Raw genomic sequence first — 23,473 nt, 5'->3', positions numbered from 1 at the left:
TCCAAATTGGTATGTGTTGTTTATAATTTCCGTTTCCCATTCTATATTGTCCTTGTCTATATAGGGGGACGGCATTCAAGTAGTGTCATTGGTGAAAACCTTAATTTCCGCCTCTCCCCAGGCGACTCCCTGATACAAGGGTGGAAAGGGAATATAAGTGCAATATTTATACAAAGCCTCACTAAGGGAAATAAGTCCCCCGCCGAGGCACATCCAACAAAGGAAGAAATGCATGCTGAATCCAGTGTTTTTTTTAACAGGGTTTTAATCATCTTGTAGGAAACCACTTAGGTCCGCTCCCTGTAAGGACAAGAGCATAGCCCCGTTCCTGTTTTAGAACTTGCCCTTGAACATACTTACCTTTTTTATTAGGATACCAAATCTTTAAATTGTCAGCGGGGAGAGGGAGGTGAGGAAAGATGGGTTACGACAGCGGAGTCTTGCAATTGTCTCCATTGATTCAAAAAATAATTAAGGTAAAAAGAACCTTCAAAATCAAAAAAATTAAGGTAGAAAGGTTAACCTTCAAAAAAATCTGTTTTTTTTTTTTGGGGGGGGGGGCTCATTTCCCCCTTTTTGTTTTAATAGTTGAGTTTTTAAAGTTAAATTTGCGCGCTCAATGATGGCTTGACCTTGACTGTTGCCCGGGATTCCGGTGATATGTTGAATATTGTATTGTTGTAAGAAAACTTGTAATTTATGAGAGACATAGGCAGGGGCATTATCAGTTTTAAGTATAAAAGGAATGCCCATAATGGCAAAACAAGCTAAGAGATGTGTAATAACAGAATTAGTTTTTTTAGATGGCAACGGAGTGGCCCATTGAAAATGAGAAAAAGTATTAATGGTATGATGAACATACTTTAATCGTCCAAAAGAAGGAATATGTATAACATCCATTTGCCAAATTAGATTAACTTGAGTACCTCTCGAGTTAACTTTAGGATGGAAGGATGGAATGTTCAAAGGAGCACAGAAAGGACAAGCTCGAATAAGAGAACGAGCTTATTTACGAGTTAAATGAAACTGTTGTTGAAGGCCAGAACTATTAGTGTGATGTAGAGCATGTTTTTGTTTTGTAGTCTGTAAGTGGCCAATTAGAAGTGAATCAATTTGAGTATTTTTATGAACTAATGGTCTAGGCAGTTGAGAATGAGAACGAAGATGAGTGATGAATAAAGGAGCTCGACGTTGGCTCAAAGTAGAAAATAACAAGGAAAAGAGTTTTTGAAGAGAAGAAGTAGTACAAAGAGGTAAAGTGGCCTGAGAAATATAAGAAGTAACATAAACGGCATATTGAGAATTACTAACAATATTACAACCAGTAGTAGGGAAATTAAGTAAGACCATGAGAATAGTAAACAATTTTCCCTGTTGTACCGAGGGATAAGGATAAACTGTAACTCAAGATTGATGAAGTTTTTTGCCAAGAATTAGAAGTTGCAAGAAGATAAATGATTTGACTATGAGTGAATTGAGAGATAATTAAGGAAGGATCTCCTCCCCAAAGTTGTTGACAGTGATGCCGTCCTTTGATGATTAGTTTAGCTAAACGATTGATATAAGTAGCCAAGCGTTTAGATGTTTTATTGGACAAAAAGATCCATTTTAGCAGCCGATTGGTCTGATGAATTATTCCTGTAGGAGAATGTAAAGTATGAAATAAACAAAGGGAAAGGGGAACATTGGGAAGGATATAATGTAAATGAGTCTTTTGAAGTTGTTTTTCCACAAGTTGGAGTTTTTGTAAAGCCAAAGGAGTTAAATGATGTGAGCTGTCCAAGTGACTGTCTCCTTCTAGAATAGAAAAAAGATGTTGTAACTGAATAGAGAAAAAACAATTTTTGAGATCTATGACCATTAATTTTTAACTTTGTGGGATAAGGGCAGGATTAGGAAGACCAGGCTGTAAACTTTCCCTAGGTTTAATGTAAACATTTATAGTTTTAAGACAAGACAAAGACGGGAATTCCATGTAGAAATACGTGGCTTTATATTTCTTTTGGCCATTTGTTTTTTGACTTACTCTTTTAGAGTCCTAAGTATTTTTTTAAATAATGGTCACTGTTTCACATAAATAGGAGTGGTGGCTATGAGTTTAAAGGATTGTAGCCCATTTTGAACATTATATTTTTGGCAGTTGAGGAAATATGAGGAATGTTTAAAAAAGTAGCAAATTGTTGTGAAAGATTTTGTTCCTAAAAATTAATATTGATAGGAACAATATAAAAATTAAAAAAAACACTTGACCTTGTTAACCTTTAGGACCGACACAGGTTAAAGGTTTTACGTTTTGATAAACCACAGAAGAAGCACCCAAGCCAGTGAGTATAACTGAAACTTGTCTTTTTTTTTATTGTATAGGCCTTTAATTTAAACAAATAATAGACGTATTTACCACCGTATTAATTAACCCTTTAAAAACTATTTTATTAATGTGCAATGAACATAAGGGCTTTTGATTAGAAACTAAAGTTTCCCAAAAAACAGTTTTTTCTGTGTTACCAAACCCTCCCTATTGAGAATACGTTCCCCTGTCTCTAGGCATATAAATTGTGAGACTTGAACCATAATAAGAATTTTATTAGTAACATCATGTCCTTTTGGCAAAGGGCCACACTCTTTAATAGTTAATTTATATACTCCTCTATTAGGAGACAAAGTATAAGGCTGAGTAATAACTAAGTCAGTAGCGGTGTTTTGTTTAGTTGCCACATAAAGCTGAGAAACTGGGGTAAGGTGTGGGATCCTTAAGGAGGACTTGAATTTATTTTTTGATGTTGTAGGCCATTGTTTACTGGGTATTGTATGTAGATTTAGTTAATAACAAATATTTGTAAACAAGGTGATTACAGGTACAGAAATTTAGTTCGTAGTTTACTATTTAATAGAGTATTTGCTTTGTAAAAAATGGTGGACCACAAAATACTTAACGGATTTTGGTTTTTAAAACACAGTGATGTTATTCAAGGCTAAATGGATACTTGAAATTGGGATTGGATCTGGTGTTGAGATATAACTTTTACTTAGTTATTGTTTTTTTTTTCTCCGATTATTTCAAGGAGGGTGACTACCATTTTTGTACTTTATAGAGCAGTCTAGAGGAAAGGGTTAAGCATGTAAGCTCTGGGGACAGAAAGTCATATTTTTAAAATATAATAGCTATATGACCTTGGATACATTTATAAAACTGTCTTAACTCTGTTTTTTTGTCTACAAAATGGTAATAATTATAAAATTTGTCAGTCTTAAAGGGATGTTGGAAGAACTAAATGCAAGTGAAGATTTTTTTCACAGTAGTAGACACATAGTAAGTACTCAGTATACTATGGCTATTATTACTGTTATTATTGTTAATATTACGTCTATTAATTTTAGCTTTTTAATGTAACAAGTGCAGAACCATAATTTCACATCCTTTAGAGTCATGTTGATCTTGTATTTTTTGGTCCTTTGACTAGTTTAGTGATTTATTACAAGAAACCTAGTTAGTTTGTGCATTTTTTTTCTTTTTTATATTTTTTATTTGTAAAGACTGATAAACCAACTACACTTTTAGACCTGGTGACATAAATTGTTGGGGCCCCAAGTCTGTGGGCCCCGGCTCCCATTTCCCAGGAGAGGAGACAGTGAATTTCCACTTTTATCAGTTTTGAAATGACATTTTTTTTTTTTTTGAAATGTCTAGGTTTACCACACTGAAAGTAAACACCTTGTTTGTTATTTTCTTTTAAGGCTTTAGACAAAGCTCCAGCAAATAATTGAGCATTATAAATAGCCCCTCCAACACTAACACAACTTTTAATATATTTATCTAAATTGGCCCCATTGGCCTTTAACGATTTTAACAATTTTTGACAGTCAGCATAAGCATTTTTAAAAGACAAAGTTTGTAACAAAATTTTTGAAGCAAGGTCAGCACTCCCAATTTTCAAGACAGCATCCTGAAGATGGGCTACGAAATCTGAATATTGTTTATTTGTGCCCAGTAAAATCTTCACAGAGGAAAGGGAAGATTTTCCTGTTATTTTTACCTTATTTTAGGCCCTTAAAAACAAAGTCTTGATTTGAGTAAGGGCAACATCTTTTAGACCAGCCCGAGCACTAAGAGTAGCATATTGGCCCGTGCCTGTGAGTTGTTCCTCAGTGGCTCCTGGGGGATCACACATAACATTTTTTCTAGTCTGTACATGTGCCTTGTTTATTTACCAGTTGTGCAATTGTAACCACTGAGAACGATCAAGAAAAGCCTTCCCCAAAGTCTTCCAGTCTATAGAAATTATTAAATTTTTTGATGAAAAAATATCAAGAAGACCAAGGATAGGGGCTCATAGTTAGAAATGGCAGTTTTTTTTTTTTTAAACATTTAATTTGTAAGGCATTAAATTGGACATTATTGCCACCATTTGAAAACTAAGCATTAGGAGCAAAAGAAGCACAAATAACTGGAAACAGATCCAGCTCCTTAAAATTTTTATTTTTTTTTATTTTTTTTTATCTTTTCCTTTTCTCCCTCCCCCAATGGTGGGCAAGGTACTGAGAAAACGTTGCCAAACAAAGGTAGAGATAAGGAAGCTGGGGGGTTGGAGGCACTGGAAAATCCTCTTTTAACAGGGCAGAAGGAAAAGAAACAGGGAAAGCTCACAAAGGTGAATTAGAAGAATGTATCTGTAATATTTGTTGAAGCATTTCCATAATACACTGCATGTCAGAATTTCCCTTAGAAGAAGGAAGAGCTGGCTTTTTCTCTTCTCCCCCTTTTGCTACCCTGGCACAAATGGGCTCCATTTCAGATTTATTTTATTTTATTTTATTTTTCCAAATCCTCAGATACCTTTCCTCCTGTGGCTACATTACCACACACCGAATCAGTCTCAAGTAACTCTAATGTCTGAGTGATAGAGTTACACAAGGTCCACAATTTTAGAGGCATAATATCCCCTAACTGGAGAGCTCTAAGCAAAGCTTTTACTACCTGTAACCATTTTTTCCGATTCAGCTGCACTTTAGTCTGATACTGAAACCAGTAACAATGTTATTCAACATGGGCAAACAATCGCTTCAAAGTCTTTTTCTTTCACTTCTACTCCTATAGACAGCAACAGTCCTTGAAACAGCCATAAATATTCTGAGGCCAGAGAGATGGAATTCCCATAATGAAAGCTTAAGAAGGTTCCCCTTAACAATATCTGAGCCTTACCCGCTCCTAGGGGGTTCCCCTTCTTGTTCTCCCCTACTCACCCGTGCTGACCCTGCTCGCTGCGCCACTTGTTGGGGGCCGCACCGGGGGTGGTGGAGAATGAAAGAACACACAAAGACAAAGACACAGAGAACATGGCGGCCGCACTCAGAGCCTCCGCCTCACTTTATTTATACTCCATAAACCTCACGTCAGCAGAAAGAATGCAATGCAAAACAAACTTTCTTTTCCCACATGTAACCTTCTACTCAGTACCTTGTTTCTATATTCTTTCTTATTTACCCGCCTTCTTGGCGCCTACGGGAGTTCATTAAAAGTTCAGTTGGAGATACTGTCCTTGAGCCCTATCTATTCTCAGCATACTGTTTTCAAAGGCCCCTACACTAGGTATTTTATTCTTTTTGTAGCAGCTGTGAATGGGAGTTCACTCATGATTTGGCTCTCTGTCTATTGTCTATTATTGGTATATAGGAATGCTGTGACTTTTACAAATTGATTTTGTATCCTAAGACTTTGCTGAAGTTGCATGTCAGATTAAGGAGATTTTGGGGTGAGACAACTGGGTTTTCTAAATATACAATCATGTCGTCTGCAGACAGAGACAACTTGACTTCCTCTCTTCCTATTTGAATACCCTTTATTTCTTTCTCTTGCCTGATTGTCCTGGCCAGAACTTCCAATACTGTTTTGAATAGAAGTGGTAAGAGAGGGCATCCTTGTTTTATCGCGGTTTTCAAAGGGAATACTTCCAGCTTTTGCCTATTCAGTATATTGGCTGTGTTTGTCATAAATAGCTTATTATTTTGGGATACATTCCATCAATATCTAGTTGATTGAGAGTTTTTAGCTTGAAGGGGTGTTGAATTTTATCGAAGGCCTTTTCTGCATCTATTGCGGTAATCATGTGGTTTTTGTCATTGGTTCTGTTTATGTGATGGATTATGTTTATTGACTGGCATATGTTGAACCAGTGTTTCATCCTAGGGATGAAGCCAAGTTGATCATGGCAGATAAGCTTTTTGATGTGCTGCTGGATTCATTCGGTTTGCCAGTATTTTATTGAGGATTTTCATATCGATGTTCATCAGAGATAATGGCCTGAATTTTTTTCTTTTGTTGTTTCTCTGCCAGGCTTTGTTATCAGGATGATGCTGGCTTCATAAAATGAGTTAGGGAGGAGTCCCTCTTTTTCTAATGTTTGGAATAGTTTCAGAAGGAATGGTACCAACTCCCCTTTTTACCGCTGGTAGAGTTTGGCTGTGAATCCGTCTGGTCCTGGCTTTTTTTGGTTGGTAGGCTATTACTGCTTCAATTTCAGAACTTGTTACTGGTCTATTCAGGGATTCGACTTCTTCCTGGTTAAGTCTTGGGAGGGTGTGTGTGTCCAGGAATGTATCCATTTCTTCTAGATTTTCTAGTTTATTTGCGTAGAGGTGTTTATAGTATTCTCTGATGGTAGTTTGTTTCTGTGGGATCAGTGTTGATATCTCCCTTATCATTTTTTATTGTGTCTATTTGATTCTTCTCTCTTTTCTTCTTTTTTTTTTTTTTTTGAGACGGAGTCTCGCTCTGTCGCCCAGGCTGGAGTGCAGTGGCCAGATCTCAGCTCACTACAAGCTCCGCCTCCCGGGTTCACGCCATTCTCCTGCCTCAGCCTCCCGAGTAGCTGGAACTACAGGCGCCCGCCACCTCGCCCGGCTGGTTTTTTGTACTTTTTAGTAGAGACGGGGTTTCACCGGGTTAGCCAGGATGGTCTCGATCTCCTGACCTTGTGATTCGCCCGTCTCGGCCTCCCAAAGTGCTGGGATTACAGGCTTGAGCCACCGCGCCCGGCCTCTCTTTTCTTCTTTATTAGTGTTTCTAGCGGTCTATTTTGTTGATCTTTAAAAAAAAAAAAAAACTAGCTCCTGGATTCACTAAATTTTTAAAAAATTTTCTCCAGTTCTGCTCTGATCATAGTTATTTCTTGTCTTCTGCTAGCTTTTGAATTTGTTTGCTTTTGCTTCTCTAGTTCTTTTAATTGTGATGATAGGGTGTCGATTTTAGGTCTTTCCTGCCTTCTCTTGTGGGCATTTAGTGGTATAAATTTCCCTCTAAAGGCTGCTTTGGCTGTGTCCCAGAGATTCTAGTAGGTTGTGTCTTTGTTCTCATTGGTTTCAAATAACTTATTTATTTCTACCTTAATTTCGTTATTTACCCAGTAGTCATTCAGGAGCAGGTTGTTCAGTTTCCATATAGTTGTATGGTTTTGAGTTTCTTAATCCTGAGTCCTAATTTGATTGCACTGTTTTCTGAGAGACTGTTATAATTTTCGTTCTTTCGCATTTGCTGAAGTATGTTTTACTTCAGTTATGTGGTCAACTTTAGAATAAGTGCAATGTGGTGCTGAGAATAACGTATATTCTGTTGATTTGGGGTGGAGAGTTCTGTTGATGTCTGTTAGGTCTGCTTGGTCCAGAGGTGAGTTGAAGTCCTGAATATCCTTGTTAATTTTCTGTCTCGTTGATCTAATATTGACAGTGGGGTGTTAAAGTCTCCCATTATTATTGTGCGAGAGTCATCTCTCTTTGTAGGTCTCTAAGAACTTGCTTTATGAATCTGGGTACTCCTGTATTGGGTGCATATATATTTAGGATAGTTATCTCTTCTTGTTGCATTGATCCCTTTACCATTATGTAATGCCCTTCTTCTTTTTCTTTTTTTTTTTTTTTGAGACGGAGTCTCACTGTGTCGCCCAGGCTAAAGTGTAGAGGCATGATCTCAGCTCACTGGAAGCTCTGCCTCCCGGGTTCACACCATTCTCCTGCCTCAGCCTTCTGATTAGCTGGGACTGCAGGCGCCCACCACCACGCCCAGCTAATTTTTTCTATTTTTGTAGAGATTGGGTTTCACTGTGTTAGCCACGATGGTCTTGATCTCCTGACCTCGTGATCCATCTGCCTCTGACTCTCAAAGTGCTGGGAGTTACAGGCATGAGCCACTGCGCCTGACCCCTTCTGTTTTTGATCTTTGTTCATTTGAAGTCTGTTTTATCAGAGACTAGGATTGCAACCCCGGCTTTTTTTTGCTTTCCATTTGCTTGGTAAATACTCCTTCTCCATCCCTTTATTTTGAGCCTGTGTTTGTCTCTGCACATGAGATGGATCTCCTCAGTATGGCACACTGATGGGTCTTGACTCTTTATCTAACTTTCCAGTCTGTGTCTTAATTGGGGCATTTAGCCCATTTACATTTAAGATTAATATTGTTATGTGTAAATTTGATCCTGTCATTACGATGCTAGCTGGTTATTTTGCCCATTAGCTGGTGCAGTTTCTTCATAGTGTCGATGGTCTTTACAGGTTGGTATGTTTTTGCAGTGGGTGGTACCGGTTTTTCTTTTTCATGTGTCCTTCAAGAGCTCTTCTAAGTCAGACCTGGTGGTGACAAAATCTCTCAGCATTTGCTTGTTTGTATTATTTTTCCTTCGCTTATGAAGCTTAGCTTGGCTGGATGTGAAATTCCGGGTTGAAAATTATTTTCTTTAAGAATGTTGAATATTGGCCCCCACTTTCTTCTGGTTTGTGGGGTTTCTGCAGAGAAATCTGCTGTTAGTCTGATGGGCATAACCTGACTTTTCTCTCTGGCTGCTCTGAACATTTTCTGTTAGCTATTTTTTAGATTTTTTTTTTTTTTTTTCTTGAGACGGAGTCTTGCTCTGTCACCCGAGGCTGGAGTGCAGTGGCACAATCTTGGCTCACTGCAGCCTCTGCCCCCTGGGTTCCAGCGATTCTCCTGCCTCAGCCTCCTGGGTGGCTGGGATTACAGGCACGTGCCACCATGCCCTGCTAATTTTTGTATTTTTAGTAGAGATGGGGTTTTGCCATGTTGGCCAGGTTGGTCTTGAACTCCTGACCTCAGGTGATACACCCGCCTTGGCTCCCCAGAGTGTTGGGATTACAGGCGTGAGCCACCACACCTGGCTTGGATCTGTGTTTTATTGTTAATGGTTCCTGGAGCATTTTTAGTTTCCTTTAGTGCTGTTATGTTTGCCTGATCTTTCATAATTTGTGAAGCCTTGTTTTGACGTCATTGCATCTGAAGGAGTAAATACACCATTCTGTCTTTATAGACTAGTTTTGGGAGGTAAATATCTTCTCCTATTGGATTTCTGGACTGATGAGATTTCCACTGAGATTGCAATAAAGTGCTTCGGATTCAGGTCACACAACTACTACGGGGTCTGCAGTGAAATTCATGCTTGGCAGACCTGTTATCTGGGCATCAGACAGTTGTGGATTCTGTGTATTTTCTGAGAAGACTGAACTTTCTTCAAGATGTTGACCAGTATGACTGGCACTGAGGAAGAAAACCCTCCAGTTATATCTGCAGATTAAGGTGCTGATACAATCAATGGAGCAGGTGTGGCTCCTCCTGTGTCGCTCTTGAGAGGTGTTTGGAAATGTCTAACCTAGTCATTGGACAAGTTCCTAGATGAGCAGTACTGACCCTTGATCACAGCTGCGAGGGTGTGGAACGATTCACAAGGCTGCTTCAGGATACACAGCTGAGAACAAAGTCTTCAGGTCTGTTTTGGGGTTCATGGAATTTCTCCCTCCAGATTTCTGGGTGGGCAGGACGTCTTTCAGACTCTAAGTGACAGAGACCAGAGCGTGGTTATGTGACTGCTTCACGATTCACAGTGGGAATGAAGTCAGCCAACATGCCTACAGGGGCACATATAGGTGTGCTTTTTGGCAGGTCCCAGGTTAGGAAAAACTTCTTCTGGACTTGGTTGCATGGACTTGGAGCCAGGTTATAGTGCCACGTGAAGACCCACTGTCAAATAAATACTGGCAAGACTACATCCAGGGGCACAGATGGATGTTTCTCTCTGTGGGTGTCTGGGCAGGATTTCTTCCACACCATGACTGACATGTGCAAAGGGTGGATTTGGGGCTAATTCGGAGACCACAGATAGAACCAACTTCTAAAGGCCTTTCACCTGAGGCATAGGTGTCTTGGTTTAGGTGTCTTTGCAGATGGTTCTAGTGGCAGGAACAAAACCAAATGGTCTACAGCTAAGCCTACAATGAAAATTGGACATATTTTATTTTGTAGCTGTGACCGTGATGGGCAAGCATGCCACTCAAACAAGGGCATGTCTTTTCAATACGGCCCTCCTCAGTCTTGGGTTCACAACCCTTGACATGGATTCCAAGGCTCCCATAAAGTTCCCTTTTTCAAGATATAAGTGCTGCATTTTTGTAACTGTAGAAGTTGTGCGTAGAGAACCTCCTGCCATCTTACTATGTTTTCAGTTTCTGATATATTCTGTGTCAAATTTATCAGATTTCAAATTCACATTTCTGAAATAAAATGCTCACATTTACACATTGTGTGTAACAAATAAATGTACTGAAAAGGCTCATTCTTATTAGAGCATTTTTAAATTGAGATGCATCCTTTTTGTTTTTGAGACAGAGTCTCGCTCTGTCGCCCAGGCTGGAGTGCAGTGGCTCTGTCTTGGCTCACTGCAAGCTCCGCCTCCCAGGTCCACGCCATTCTCCTGCCTCAGCCTCCCAAGTAGCTAGGACTACAGGCGCCCACCACCACGCCCGGCTTGCGTTTTATATTTTTAGTAGAGACAGGTTTTCACCGTGTTAGCCAGGATGGTCTCAATCTCCTGACCTTGTGATCTGCCCGCCTCGGCCTCCAAAAGTGCTGGGATTACAGGCGTGAGCCACTGTGTCTGGCCGAGATCCATTTTTTTTTAACTGCTGTACATTGCATGTAAGGATTCAAAACACCAGATCTTCGTAAGTACACAGTCACAGATGAAAACTGTAGTTATTTAAAGGATTGTTTTTATGGTACATCTATATTATATTCAGTCTTTTATAGGTCAGAATTTTTTATTTTTATTTTCAACTCTGTTTTACTGGGGAGTGTTTTTTCATGTAGGTTCTCCTTATTTATTTATGATGGAGTCTGGCTCTGTTGCTGGGCTGGAGTGCAGTGGCATGATCTTGGCTCACTGCAACCTTCGCCTCCCAGGTTCAAGCGATTCTTCTGCCTCAGGCTCCTGAGTAGCTGGGACTACAGGCGCCCACCACCATGCCTGGCTAATTTTTGTATTTTTAGTAGAGAGCTTTGTCTACATGTATGCTTAATATTTTAATTGCTGCCGAAGCAGGATTGTAGCAGTGGCAGGGGAGAATACTGTAGTAGAATATCACCACCAGGGAGTCCAGCACATTTGTATGGTGAATGGAATTAATGGCCACCCCCAAGTGTATCTCTGTGTCCATTGTAGGGGCAGGTGTCACGACCCGTAGGATCCACATATCCAGAGGGCCCCCCAGGGGACTGCAATATAGTTACTGTAATCATAGTGTACTAATGTGTAAGTAGGAAAGAGATTGTTTCATTAGGGACAATATTGTTGATTTGGAGTATATATTGACAATTATCTGGTGGGAGAAACCCAGAGTAACATTAGAGGAGCCATTTACAGTCTCCAGACAAAGTGGGGGAGTGGGGTGCTATACAGAATCCAGCCTTCAGCACAGCGGGTTCCCAGTATATACCTTTCCAGGCATGTTGGTCAGGATACCAAGGCGTTTGATGCAAGGTGAAGGTGGAGTTCACTTTTCACCTGACTTGGGCATAAATCGATTGCTTGGTTTGGTCAGAGGAAGTCCAGGTTGGATTGCAGTTGTTGTTGTTGTGGCCCCATTGGCAGTGACAGAGCCATTCGGAAATGTTGGCAGGGACAATTCTCCAAGGTAGCTCATTCCTGGTGGCCTCTGGCAACTCTACTCATAGCCAACATTGATTGTGGTTGGCTTCTTCTACAGTGGTGGCTGCCCAGCTGATGAACTTATTCTTGGCCTCAGGCACAAAGACACAGGTGCTGACTGTTAGTAGATAGGTTATTACATTATAATGCCTCTCACCGCAAGGCTTGAACATGTTGTAATCCATTCATTCACATTCAAGTTTTCAGTTGTGGTGGAAATTTTGGCTTGTTGATCTGCCTGCTAATTAAATAGTCTGTCAAGAGAAAACAGAGACACGTGAGCATCAACATGGAAAACAGTGATAATGGTAGTGTGCACCAGGATTCAGGTATCTTCCCAGTATTTTTTTCCCCAAACCTCTTTATTCACAATTAACCGTTTGTTTTGTTGCCATTGGTGCAACCAGGTAGTAAGACCATTTGCTCCTGACCAAGAGTTGCTATACAAGTGACAGATCCCTCTGGCCTCCTCCTGAATAACTCAGAGGACCACTACTGGTTCAACCAGCTAGCTGCTTCCACCTTTTCCTTCATCAGGAATGCTTATGTTTTCTAACAGGATTGTAAGCCACAGCCTTCTAGCATCAAGTGCTACCAGTGTATTTTGTGGGACCATTAGTAAACCAGGCATGTTTCTGGTCCTCTGGGCTTAGTTTTTTAAAGGATTTGCCCCATTGGATGGGGGAGGTTTTCTTATCTGAAGGGCTTTCTTGGTGGTTTTCTGAGCTGGCAAGTTTTGTACATCCTTATGCAAATGCAGTATCCCCTTTCGTCCTGGCTTAGTTCTATCTTGTGTATACCATTTCCATTTTATAATGCTGCTTTCCTGAGTGTGCCCTATCTGGTGAGTTTTGGGGGAATTCATGACCCACGTCATAATAGGAATTTCAGGCCTCATAAAGACCTCATGGTTGAAGCAAAGGTCCTCTGTTTCCAGCAAAGCCCAATAAAAAGCTAACAATTGCTTCTTGGAAGGGGTATAAGCTTTGCCAGCCTTTGGCAGTTTCCGGGTCCAAAACCCCCAAGGTGTACCCTCTTCCCACCTTGTTTCTGCCTAAGGCTCTGATTAGCATGTTGATCTAGGACAGCTACTTGCAGTTCTCGTGGCCTATTTCGTATGGGCCGTAGGTCCAGGGTCAGCTGCAACGCTTGTTTAGCTTGTTCAAAAGCCACGCTCTCTCTTTCTGTCCCCAGTGAAAGTCATAGCATTTTCTAGTGACTGCATTGCAGAGGTTGTAATATGTTACCCATGTGGGGCATATGATGTCTCCACAATCCCAGCAAACCAATAAATTTCTAGGCCTCCTTTTTAGTGGCAGGGGTTGCAAATTCTAGTATTTTAGCCTTAGCCTTTTGTAAAATGGACTATTACCGTGTATTTCATAGGATGCCAAGGAATTTTACAGTTTGTGCAGGTTCTTGAATTTTCCTAGGGTTGATTTCCCATCTTTGAGATAGGAGCTGGGTTTTTACCTGCTCCAAGCCCCAGCTGACTAGTTCTTCAGTTTTACCCTGACCGGGCCATTTGGACAGCTGCTTTTTTCAGCAATAGGCTGATAGCTTTGAGCCTGATCAGTCAAGACATAGGCCTGGCCAGGGCCAGTCAGGAAGTCAGATTAGCATTTTTTTTTTCAGCTTACATTTCTCGTGTAGCAACCAGTCCCTGTCTTGACACGTTAACTTATAAGCAGTAAGCAAGCACTATCCACGCCGGGCAATTCCCTCAGCATTCCCTTTATCAACTGGGATTCCCTGCAGCACCTCACGCACAGCCAACGGTTCAAAATGCACTAATTTAGATTCCCTATTTTCAAAAAGACCAGTTCCCTTGGATCACTCAATGGCCAAAGGAGAGAACTGCGGGAGTTCCCATCCCAGGATATGGGAAGCCCCCAAGCTCCCAGCCCATTCCTTGTGGCTGAAAAATGGCACGTTTTCGCTTTCGGATCCTGTTCCTGACACCCAAAATGATCTGTGCGGGAAATGTGTTAGGGGGAGAAAACACACAATACCTTTAAGGGTAAACAACCTTTATCTCACGTAAATGGCAGTGCAGATATAATAAGCAAATGATGTAATAACCAAATTGCAATGGGAAGGGGAGAAGGGAAAAGAGGTATATATATTTACATTCACCAGACTGTGGAGGATTCACCACCAGACTGGGAAGCAACAGCCTGGGCTCCAGAGTCGGCCACCCATCCGTGCACAGACGAGGAGGGGTCTCATGAAGGTTCATCATGCTATGGGACCCTAGCTGTTTTTATAATGAGTTGTTTGGCATGAGGTCCTATCACTAGGGCCTTTCGTGAACTGGGCTCCAGGAACACAAAAAGGTCAACTTGTTTTTGTGATTGTCTATTCTTTTTCAATAACTAATATATAGGAATAGATTGAAATAGAGATTTCTTCATAATAGTGCTGGCTGAAGACCTCAAGGGACTCACAACCTGTTCTGGGACTTGGTGACCACTGTTTGTGTCCATGTTCAATTGAGTTCAAATTTAATATTTAACTTTTCCTCCACAAATATATGTCAGAATATTTTTGTTTTAAAATAAAATATTGTATGTATATGTCACATTTTAAAAATCTGATATTGATCTCTGAAGGGACATTTGTGTTTCCAGGAATTGTCTTTTGTAAATAATAATGAATATGCATGTGTAAACATGTATTTAAAGCCCTGCCTTGAATATTTTTGGGATTATGTTATGTTATATTATGTTATGTTATTTTTTTGAGACAGAGTATCCCTCTGTTGCCCAGGCTGGAGTGCAGTGGTGCAATCTCGGCTCACTGCAAGCTCTGCCTCCCAGGTTCACGCCATTCTCCTTCCTCAGCCTCCCGAGTAGCTGGGACTACAGGCACCCGCCACCATGCCCGGCTAATTTTGTTGTATTTTTAGTAAAGAGGGGATTTCACTGTGTTAGCCAGGATGGTCTTGATCTCCTGAACTTGTGATCTGCCCGCCGTGGCCTCCTAGAGTGCTGGGATTATAGGCATAAGACACCATGCCCAGCTTTTTTGGGATATTTTAAATACATGTGTAAACCTTTGATGTTATATTCAAAAACTGATTGCCAAGACTAGTTGCATATAGCCTTCATCATAAATGTTTATATTAGATTTCACATAAGTGTAAGATCATGTGGTATTTGTCTCAGTGTATCTGTTTTATTTCACTTAACGTAATGGCCTCCAGATTCATCTGTGTTGTGGCAAATACCAAAATTGAATTCTCTTTTGTAGATGAATAGTATTTTATTGTGTATATATACTACATTTTCTTTATTCATCCAAGTTTTGGACACTTGGATTGATTCCATATATCTTGGCCATTGTAAATAGTGCTGTAGTAAACATGGGAGTGTAGATTTCTCTTTGACATACTGGTTTTGTTTTCTTTAGCTACGATGAAAATAGAACTTACATATGTTCCAGCAATCCCATTTAATTAAAAAATTAAAAATAGAACGTGATCCAGCAATTTGAATTATTGTGTGTGTGTGTGTGTGTGTATCTGGTCATCCACAGTTTATTGTGTAGGCGAGGAGTCAAAGAAACAGTGTTAAAATACCATTTGTTGGCCGGGCGCGGTGGCTCAAGCCTGTAATCCCAGCACTTTGGGAGGCCGAGACGGGCGGATCACAAGGTCAGCAGATCGAGACCATCCTGGCTAACCCGGTGAAACCCCGTCTCTACTAAAAAATACAAAAAACTAGCCGGGCGAGGTGGCGGGCGCCTGTAGTCCCAGCTACTCGGGAGGCTGAGGCAGGAGAATGGCATGAACCCGGGAGGCGGAGCTTGCAGTGAGTTGAGATCTGGCCACTGCACTCCAGCCTGGGCGACAGAGCGAGATTCCGTCTCAAAAAAAAAAAAAAAAAAAAACCATTTGTTGATGGTTTAAATATATGTTATCCTGTGATACTTATTCTTTTCTATAATGGCTCTCCTAACTTATAATTTTTCCAACTGTATGTGTTTCCTTTTCTGTTCATTCTCACCAACCTTTTTTTTTGTCTTTCTAATTACAGTCATTCTAATTGGAGTGAAGTGGTATCTTGTTTTGATTTGCATTTCTCTGACAATTAGTGATGTTGAGCATCTTTGCATGTACTTTTTGGCTATTTGTATTTCTTTTGAAAAATGTCTCTTAAAGTCTCTTGCCTATGTTCAAATTGTGTTATTTTTGTTAAGTTTGTTATATATTCTGTAAATTTATCTTTTGTCATATGTCTATTTCGCAAATATTTTCTTTCATTCTGTAGGTTATCTCTTCACTCTGTTGTTGTCTTTGCTGTGCAAAGCATTTTTACTTTGTTGTAATCCCATTTGCATATTTTTGCTTCTTTTGCCTGTGCTTTTGAGATTCCTTGCTCTGTACTATGTGGCAAAGCATTCCTGTATAGTTTACTTCAAATAGCTTTATTTGGGTTTCCCATTGAAATCTTTATTTGTGATTGAGTTTTTTATATCATAAAAGGTAGGAGCCTAGTTTTATTTTTTTTTATTATCTTGTAGATAATTTTCCTAGCACCATTTATTGAAAACACTGTCTTTTTCCAAATGTGTGTTATTGACATTTTTGTTTGAAAATCACTTGTTTCTAGGTTCAGGAATTTATTACTGGGCTCACTGGATAGTTTGATCTGTTTGTTTTTATGCCAGTATCATGCTATTTTGCTTATTATAGCTTTGTAGTATATTTTGGAGTCAGGTAGTGTGATGCTTCCAGCTGGTTTTTTTTTTTTTTTTTTTGGCTCAGGATTACTTTTGCTATTTGGGGGGTCTTTGATGGTTCCGTATAAAGTTTAAGTTTGTTTTCTCCATTTCTGTGAAAAAAGTCATTGGTATTTTGATAGAGATTGCATTGATTTGATAGAGATTGAACTTTCACAATATTTTTTAATTTTATGAGCAATACTTTCAATTTTTCTTGCCTTTTTTCAGTTTTTAATGATTTATAAATTTCAGTGTAGAGTGTTCACCTTTTAAATTACATTTGTTATTAGACAGCTTTATTTTTTATTGTGAATGCAGAAGCATTTGGCAAAACTGAACATGTCTTTGTGATTTAAGAAACTCAAATTAGGTATAGATCGTATACCTATACACAATAAAGACTATATATGACAGACTAATGGCCGAAATTATACTGAACAGGAAAGAGTAGAAAACCTGTTGTCTGAGACCTGGAACATGAGAAGGATGTTTTTATTTAATGTTGTTATTGTGTATGAAAGCACTCAGCTGTGTACACTGTCTACTTTAAGAGTCTCTGTGTTTATCTGTCTGCATACTCTTTCCCTATTGTTTGTAAGTTGTATACTTGTTTTATTTGTGTATACCATGGTGATTTTACCCTGCCTAGGTGAGTAGTCATTGAAATTCTAATTTTACCCTCTATTTGTTTGTAAATCTGTATTTTTGTGTGTGTGTGAGAAACACTTTTGTGATTTGAAGATAATTTCCAAAAGTGTCATACCTCTCTTAGATATTATTTTTGTTTTCAAAAATGCATAAACTTTACAATCATATATTTGTTAAATATTCGGCTTAGTCATATTAACATTGTTATGCATTCTATGTTTAGAATATGTTTATCTTGCAAAGCTAACACTCAATACACGTTAAACAACTACCTACTTTTTCTATTTTCTGGCCCTTTACAAACACGATTCTGTTGTTTTAAAGTCAAACTGCTTTAGATATCTGATGTAAGTTGATTTATACAGTTTCTCTTTGTGACTTATTTTATATTAATGTCATCAAGATTTATCTTCACTTGTTTGATTTTTGCTTTTTATAAACAGTAATATTTCATAATTTTAATATTTCTAATTTATCAGTTTGGTGAGAGAAATCTGTGTTGCATTTATTTGCTTTCAGTAACAATGCTGCAATAATTATGAATGTCTAAATTATTCTTCATGTGACTGTGTGTGTTCATATTTTTGCTAGATTTTATTTTATTGATCCAGCTGTTCAGCTTTATACCCATCCCAAATTGTTTTAATTCTTTAGCTTTTTATGTGTTTTGAAATCAGGAACTGTGAAGCCTCTGAGATTGCTTCTGTTTTTGACAATTGTTGGGTACTTCACTGTTTCTTAATTTCGTATAATATGGGGGTTGCTGTTTCTATTACTACAATAATTTAATTACAAATTTGACAGAGATTGCATTTAATCTGTAGATTACATTGCGCAGTCTAGACATCTTTATTATTTCAATCTTTAGTTTGTGTTGTTTAATTTCTATAAGTATGTACATTTTTTTTGGGGGGGGGGGGGGGGATACAGAGTCTTGCTCTGTTGCCCAGGCTGGAGCGCAGTGGCGCACTCTCAGCTTACTACAAGCTCCGCCTCCTGGGTTCACGCCATCCTCCTCCCTCAGCCTGTCCAGTAGCTGGGACTACAGTTGCCTGCCACCACGCCTGGCTAATTTTTTGTAGTTTTAATGTAGACAGGGTTTATAGTTTTCTTTCTTTTATTAATTTCTACTCTCATTCCAGTTTGGTCATTAAAAGTAATCTGTAAAATTTCAATTTTAAAAACTTCTGTTAAGACTTTTTTTGTGTCCTAATATGTCGTTTATCCTGGAGAATATTATATGAGCTATTGAGGAAGGTGTGTATTCTCTTGTTGAGCAATGTTCTCTACAATTCTGTTAGGCATAATTGTTTAATACTGCTTTCAAGTCTCCTGTTGTGAATATTTTATCTTGTTTCATTATTCTTTACAGAAATTGAGGTATTTAAATATCCTAGTATAATTATATTGCTTTTTTTTGTCTTGCTTTAGTTCTGTCAGTATTGGCTTTGTATATTTGGAACTCAATGTGGGACACACATAAACACACAGACACATTAACATATGTATACACACATTTGTCATGAGTTCCCAGTAAAGGAACTTTATTATTGTTTAATGTCCTTCTTTCTTACGAACTTTTAGTTAAAGTATATTTTATGAAATAGGACAGTTTTGACTTAAGATGTACTTTGTGTTGTATAATTTGGACCTCTTATTTGGTTATTTGCATGAAATGTCTTCTTTCATTTTGCCCTTTTCAGTCTTTTTTAATCATTACATCTCAAGTGACTCCTGTAGAAAAGCAAGCTGGATCATGTTAAGTTTTGCAATCAATCCCTTTATTTGGTGAATGTATTTTGAATGGAAACCTTTACTTCGTAAGTTTTATTGTTTTGCTGGATTATTTCATTTTTGCCCCTTATTTTCTTTTTCTGTCATCTTATTTTTTGGTGTATCTATAGAGATACGTTTTTCTGGTATCTTGGGAAGTACATAAAATTTCTTAAAATAATATATTTTTATTTTGTCTTATTTTTTTGAGACGGACCCTTCTTCAGTGGCCCAGGCTGGAGTGCAGTGGCGCAATCTGGGCTCACTGCAAGCTCTGCTTTCCGGGTTCTCGCCATTCTCCTGCCTCAGCATCTCAAGTAGCTGGGACTACAGGCGCCCGCCACCATGCCCGGCTAAAGTTTTTTGTATTTTTAGTAGAGAGGGGGTTTCACCATGTTAGCCAGGATGGTCTCAATCTCCTGACCTCGTGATCCACCCTCCTTGGCCTCCCAGAGTGCTGGGATTACAGAATTGAGCCACCGTGCCCGGCAAAATAATATATTTAAAACTGGTAAAAACCTGAGTTGCATTTGAAAATTCTTCCTTGGCTGGGCGCTCACACGTGTAATCCCAGCACTTTGAGAGGCCGAGGCAGGCAGTTCACGAAAAGAGATCGAGACCATCCTGGTCAACATGTTGAAACCCCATCTTCACCAGAAATACAAAAATTAGCTGCCTGTGGTGCCCCCGCGCCTGTAGTCCCAGCTACTTGGGAGGCTAAGGCAGGAGAATTGCTTGAACCTAGGAGGTGGAAGTTGCAGTGAGCCAAGATTGCACGGCTGTACTCCAGCCTGGCAACAGAGTGAGGCTCTGTCTCAAAAAAAAAAAAAAAGGGCTGGGCGCGGTCGCTCATGCCTGTAATCCCAGCACTTTGGGAGGCCGAGGCAGGCATATCATGAGGTTAGGAGTTTGAGACCAGCCTGGCCAGCATGGTGAAACCCCGTCTCTATTAAAAATACAAAAAATTAGAAGGGTATGGTGGTATGTACCTGTAGTCCTAGGAGGGTGAGGCAGGAGAATCACCTGAACTGGGCAGACAGAGGTTGCCGTGAGCCAAGATCATGCCACTGCACTCCAGTCTGGGTGACAGAGTGAGAAAGGAAGAAAAGAAAACTTCCTCATTACATCTGTCCTCAAGTTCGTTACTGATGTCAGTAATCATTTTTTATGTTGTATATTATTACTGGATAATGATCAACACTTTATGATCATTTTTATGCTTTTAACTTTAAAATTTTAGAGAATAATTAAAATGTTTTCTGCACTATTATGATAGTGGTACAGAATTTTGTGTATGTGCATATCTTTTTCAGAAAGTTACGTATTTTCATATGATTGTTTGGTTTTCTTGCATTATGTTATTTTCACTGGAAGACGCTTTCTTCAGTATTTTTTTGGTAAGACAGGTGTTGTGCTAATATACTTTTTCAGCGTTTGCTTATCTTGAAAGGTCTTTACTTTTTCTTTAGTTTTGGGACAGTTTTGCTGGTTATATTATTCCCATGTATAATTTTTTTTTTTTTTTTTTTTTCTCCAGCACCTTAGTTATATTGCAATTCCTTCTGGTGTGAAATATTTTGTTGACAGATTCACTGGTAATAAGACCACACTTATAAATGACACATCACTTTTATTTTGCAGTTCCTGAGACGCCCTTCTTGTGTTTGATTTTTGAAACTTTGCTTATATATGCGCCTTGCCATGAATCTCTGTGTGTGTATCCTAGTTGAAGTTTGTTGAGCTGCTTCATTTATTGCATCCTTTTTTTAACTTTTGAAAATTTCTGAGTCATTTCGTATTTGTCACCTCCATGATTTTTTTTTGTTTTTAATGTTTTCACTGATGTTCTAATTTTTCTGATTACATTTAGTTGTATGTGTTTTCAGTTAACTGATTCAGCATTATTCAGATTACATTTTAAAAATTTGTACATCTTTGTTTTTTATGGTTCTCTGAAAAATTTAAAATTATTTTGTATACGTTGTAATATTTGCTTGTTATTTGAGCATTAACAAAAAGCTGTTTGTCACAACGTTTATTATGTTCGTTTGTCATGACGTAGTCTGAAGCCAATTATCTTTGATAGAGATTATGGGAACTTGTCATACATGTTGGAAGCATGTCTCTTGTCTGGAATTTCGTGTTTATTTTTTAGTTAAAAGGGTTTCTTCATGTTTCCTCTTAAAAGTCTCTAATTGGCCAGGCGTGGTGGCTCACGCCTGTAATCCCAGCACTTTGGGAGGCTAAGGCAGGCAGATCATGAGGTCAGGAGATCGAAACCAGCCTGGCTAACACAGTGAAACCCCGTCTCTACTAAAAACACAAAAATTAGCCAGGCGTGGTGGCAGGCGCCTGTAGTCCCAGCTACTGGGGAGGCTGAGGCAGGAGAATGGCGTGAACCCAGGAGGTGGGGCTTGCAGTGAGCCAAGATCACGCCAGTGCACTCCAGCCTGGGTGAGAGAGTGAGACTCCATTTCAAAAAAAAAAAAAAAAAAAAAGGCTCTAATCACTTGCTCTACCTGTTGCCTGTATTTAGCACTTCAGTCTGCTCTTGAAATATTTGTAATTTGTCTTCACATACCCAAGTTGTTCTTCCAAAGTATCACCATTTCTTTCAGCACTGTTTTATGGGAGGCAGAAATCAGTTTTTGTAAAGACCCCAAAAGGCAGAAGTAAGGATATGTGTATCAGTATTTTTTTTCGCTTTTAAGGAAAAAGACAGTTGAGAGTTTTCTCCTAATGGCATAGTGCTATATTGGGGAGGAGGAAGAGCTGTTGGTAGGTGAATGTAGCAAACATTCTTTCCTGTTCTATGTGACTCTTGGCATTGTGCTTACCTGAGGCATTGCATACAATTAACACATTTATAGATTTCACACAAAGGCATTTTGATCACTATATGTTTGTTACGTGTATATGTCTGTGAATAAGTTATGACTTGTGGTATTTTTGTTATGCCATCTTATTAGCGTACTTTGTATAATTTTATAAGATTTGTAAAGTATATTCATATGAATCTAGTAACTGGGATAATTTGTTATTTTTTATTTCTTTCAGCTATGTGTTCTCATTTCACCCAAGACTTTTTGCCAGTGCAGGGGATAGAAGATTCATTCCACAAATGTATACTGAGAAGATATGAAAAATGTGGGCATGAGAATTTACAATTAAGGAATGGCTGTAAAAGTATGAATGTGTGTAAAGTGCAGAAAGGAGGTTATAATGAAATTAATCAATGCTTGCCAAATACCCAGAGCAAAATATTTCAATGTAATGCAGGTGTCAAAGTTTTTAGTAAATTTGCAAATTCAAACAAAGACAAGACAAGACATACTGGAGAGAAACACTTCAAATGTAACCAATACGGCAAGTCATTTGAGAAGTTCTCAGACAATACTCAACATAAAGGAATTCATGCTGGAGAGAAACCCTACACATGTGAAGAATGTGGCAAAGACTTTGGATGGTCCACAGCCCTGAATCAACACAAGAAAATTCATACTGGAGAGAAACCTTACAAATGTGAAGAGTGTGGCAAAGCCTTTGGACGGTCCACAGCCCTGAATCAACACAAGAAAATTCATACTGGAGAGAAACCTTACAAATATGAAGAAGGTGACAAAGCCTTTAGTAGGTCAAGAAACTTTGCTGCACATAAGAGAATTTACACCAGAGAGAAACCCTACACATGTGAAGATCGTGGCAGAGCCTTCAGATGGTCCACAAACCTGAATGAATATAAAAAAATTCATACTGGAGATAAACCCTACAAATGTAAAGAACGGGGGGAAGTGTTTAAACAGTCCTCACACCTGAATAGACAAGAGAAAATTCACACTGGAAAGAAACCCTACAAATGTGAGGAATGTGGCAAAGTCATTACCTCATCCTCAAGCTTTGCTAAACATAAGAGGATACATACAGGTGAGAAACCCTTCAAATGTTTAGAATGTGATAAAGCCTTTAATAGTTCCGCAGTCCTTACTAAACATAGGAGAATTCATACTGGAGAGAAACCCTACACATGTGAAGAATGTGGCAAAGCCTTTAGACAGTCTGCAATCCTTTATGTACATAGGAGAATTCATACTGGAGAGAAACCCTACACATGTGAAGAATGTGGCAAAACCTTTAGACAGTCTGCAAATCTTTATGCACATAAGAAAATTCATACTGGCGATAAAACTATACAAGTGTAAAGGATATGGCAAAGCCTTTAAGCTGTACTCCAGCCTTCTTAAACATCAGAGAACTCATACCAGGGGAATGTCTTATGAAGGTCGCAGTCTTTAAATACTCCTCTATCCTTTCTAATTTTAAGATAATTCATGATGGAGAGAAACTCT

General features: G+C 39.0%; 1 protein-coding gene across 1 annotated transcript in view; it reads left to right on the top strand.

Annotated features, from left to right (window-relative positions):
• The window catches only part of ZNF721 (zinc finger protein 721), a 207,671-nt gene that overhangs the window by 17,610 nt on the left and 166,588 nt on the right, over positions 1-23,473 (top strand). Inside the window, 2 exon segments of the mRNA XM_025384587.1 lie at positions 22,185-22,677; positions 22,762-23,320. Of these exon segments, the coding sequence (XP_025240372.1) occupies positions 22,185-22,677; positions 22,762-23,320 (1,052 nt within the window).

Source organism: Theropithecus gelada, chromosome 5 (genome assembly GCF_003255815.1).
Source record: "Theropithecus gelada isolate Dixy chromosome 5, Tgel_1.0, whole genome shotgun sequence".
Taxonomy (NCBI): domain Eukaryota; kingdom Metazoa; phylum Chordata; class Mammalia; order Primates; family Cercopithecidae; genus Theropithecus; species Theropithecus gelada.
The sequence above is the reverse complement of the archived record's forward strand: the minus strand, read 5'-3'. Positions and strand labels throughout refer to the sequence as shown.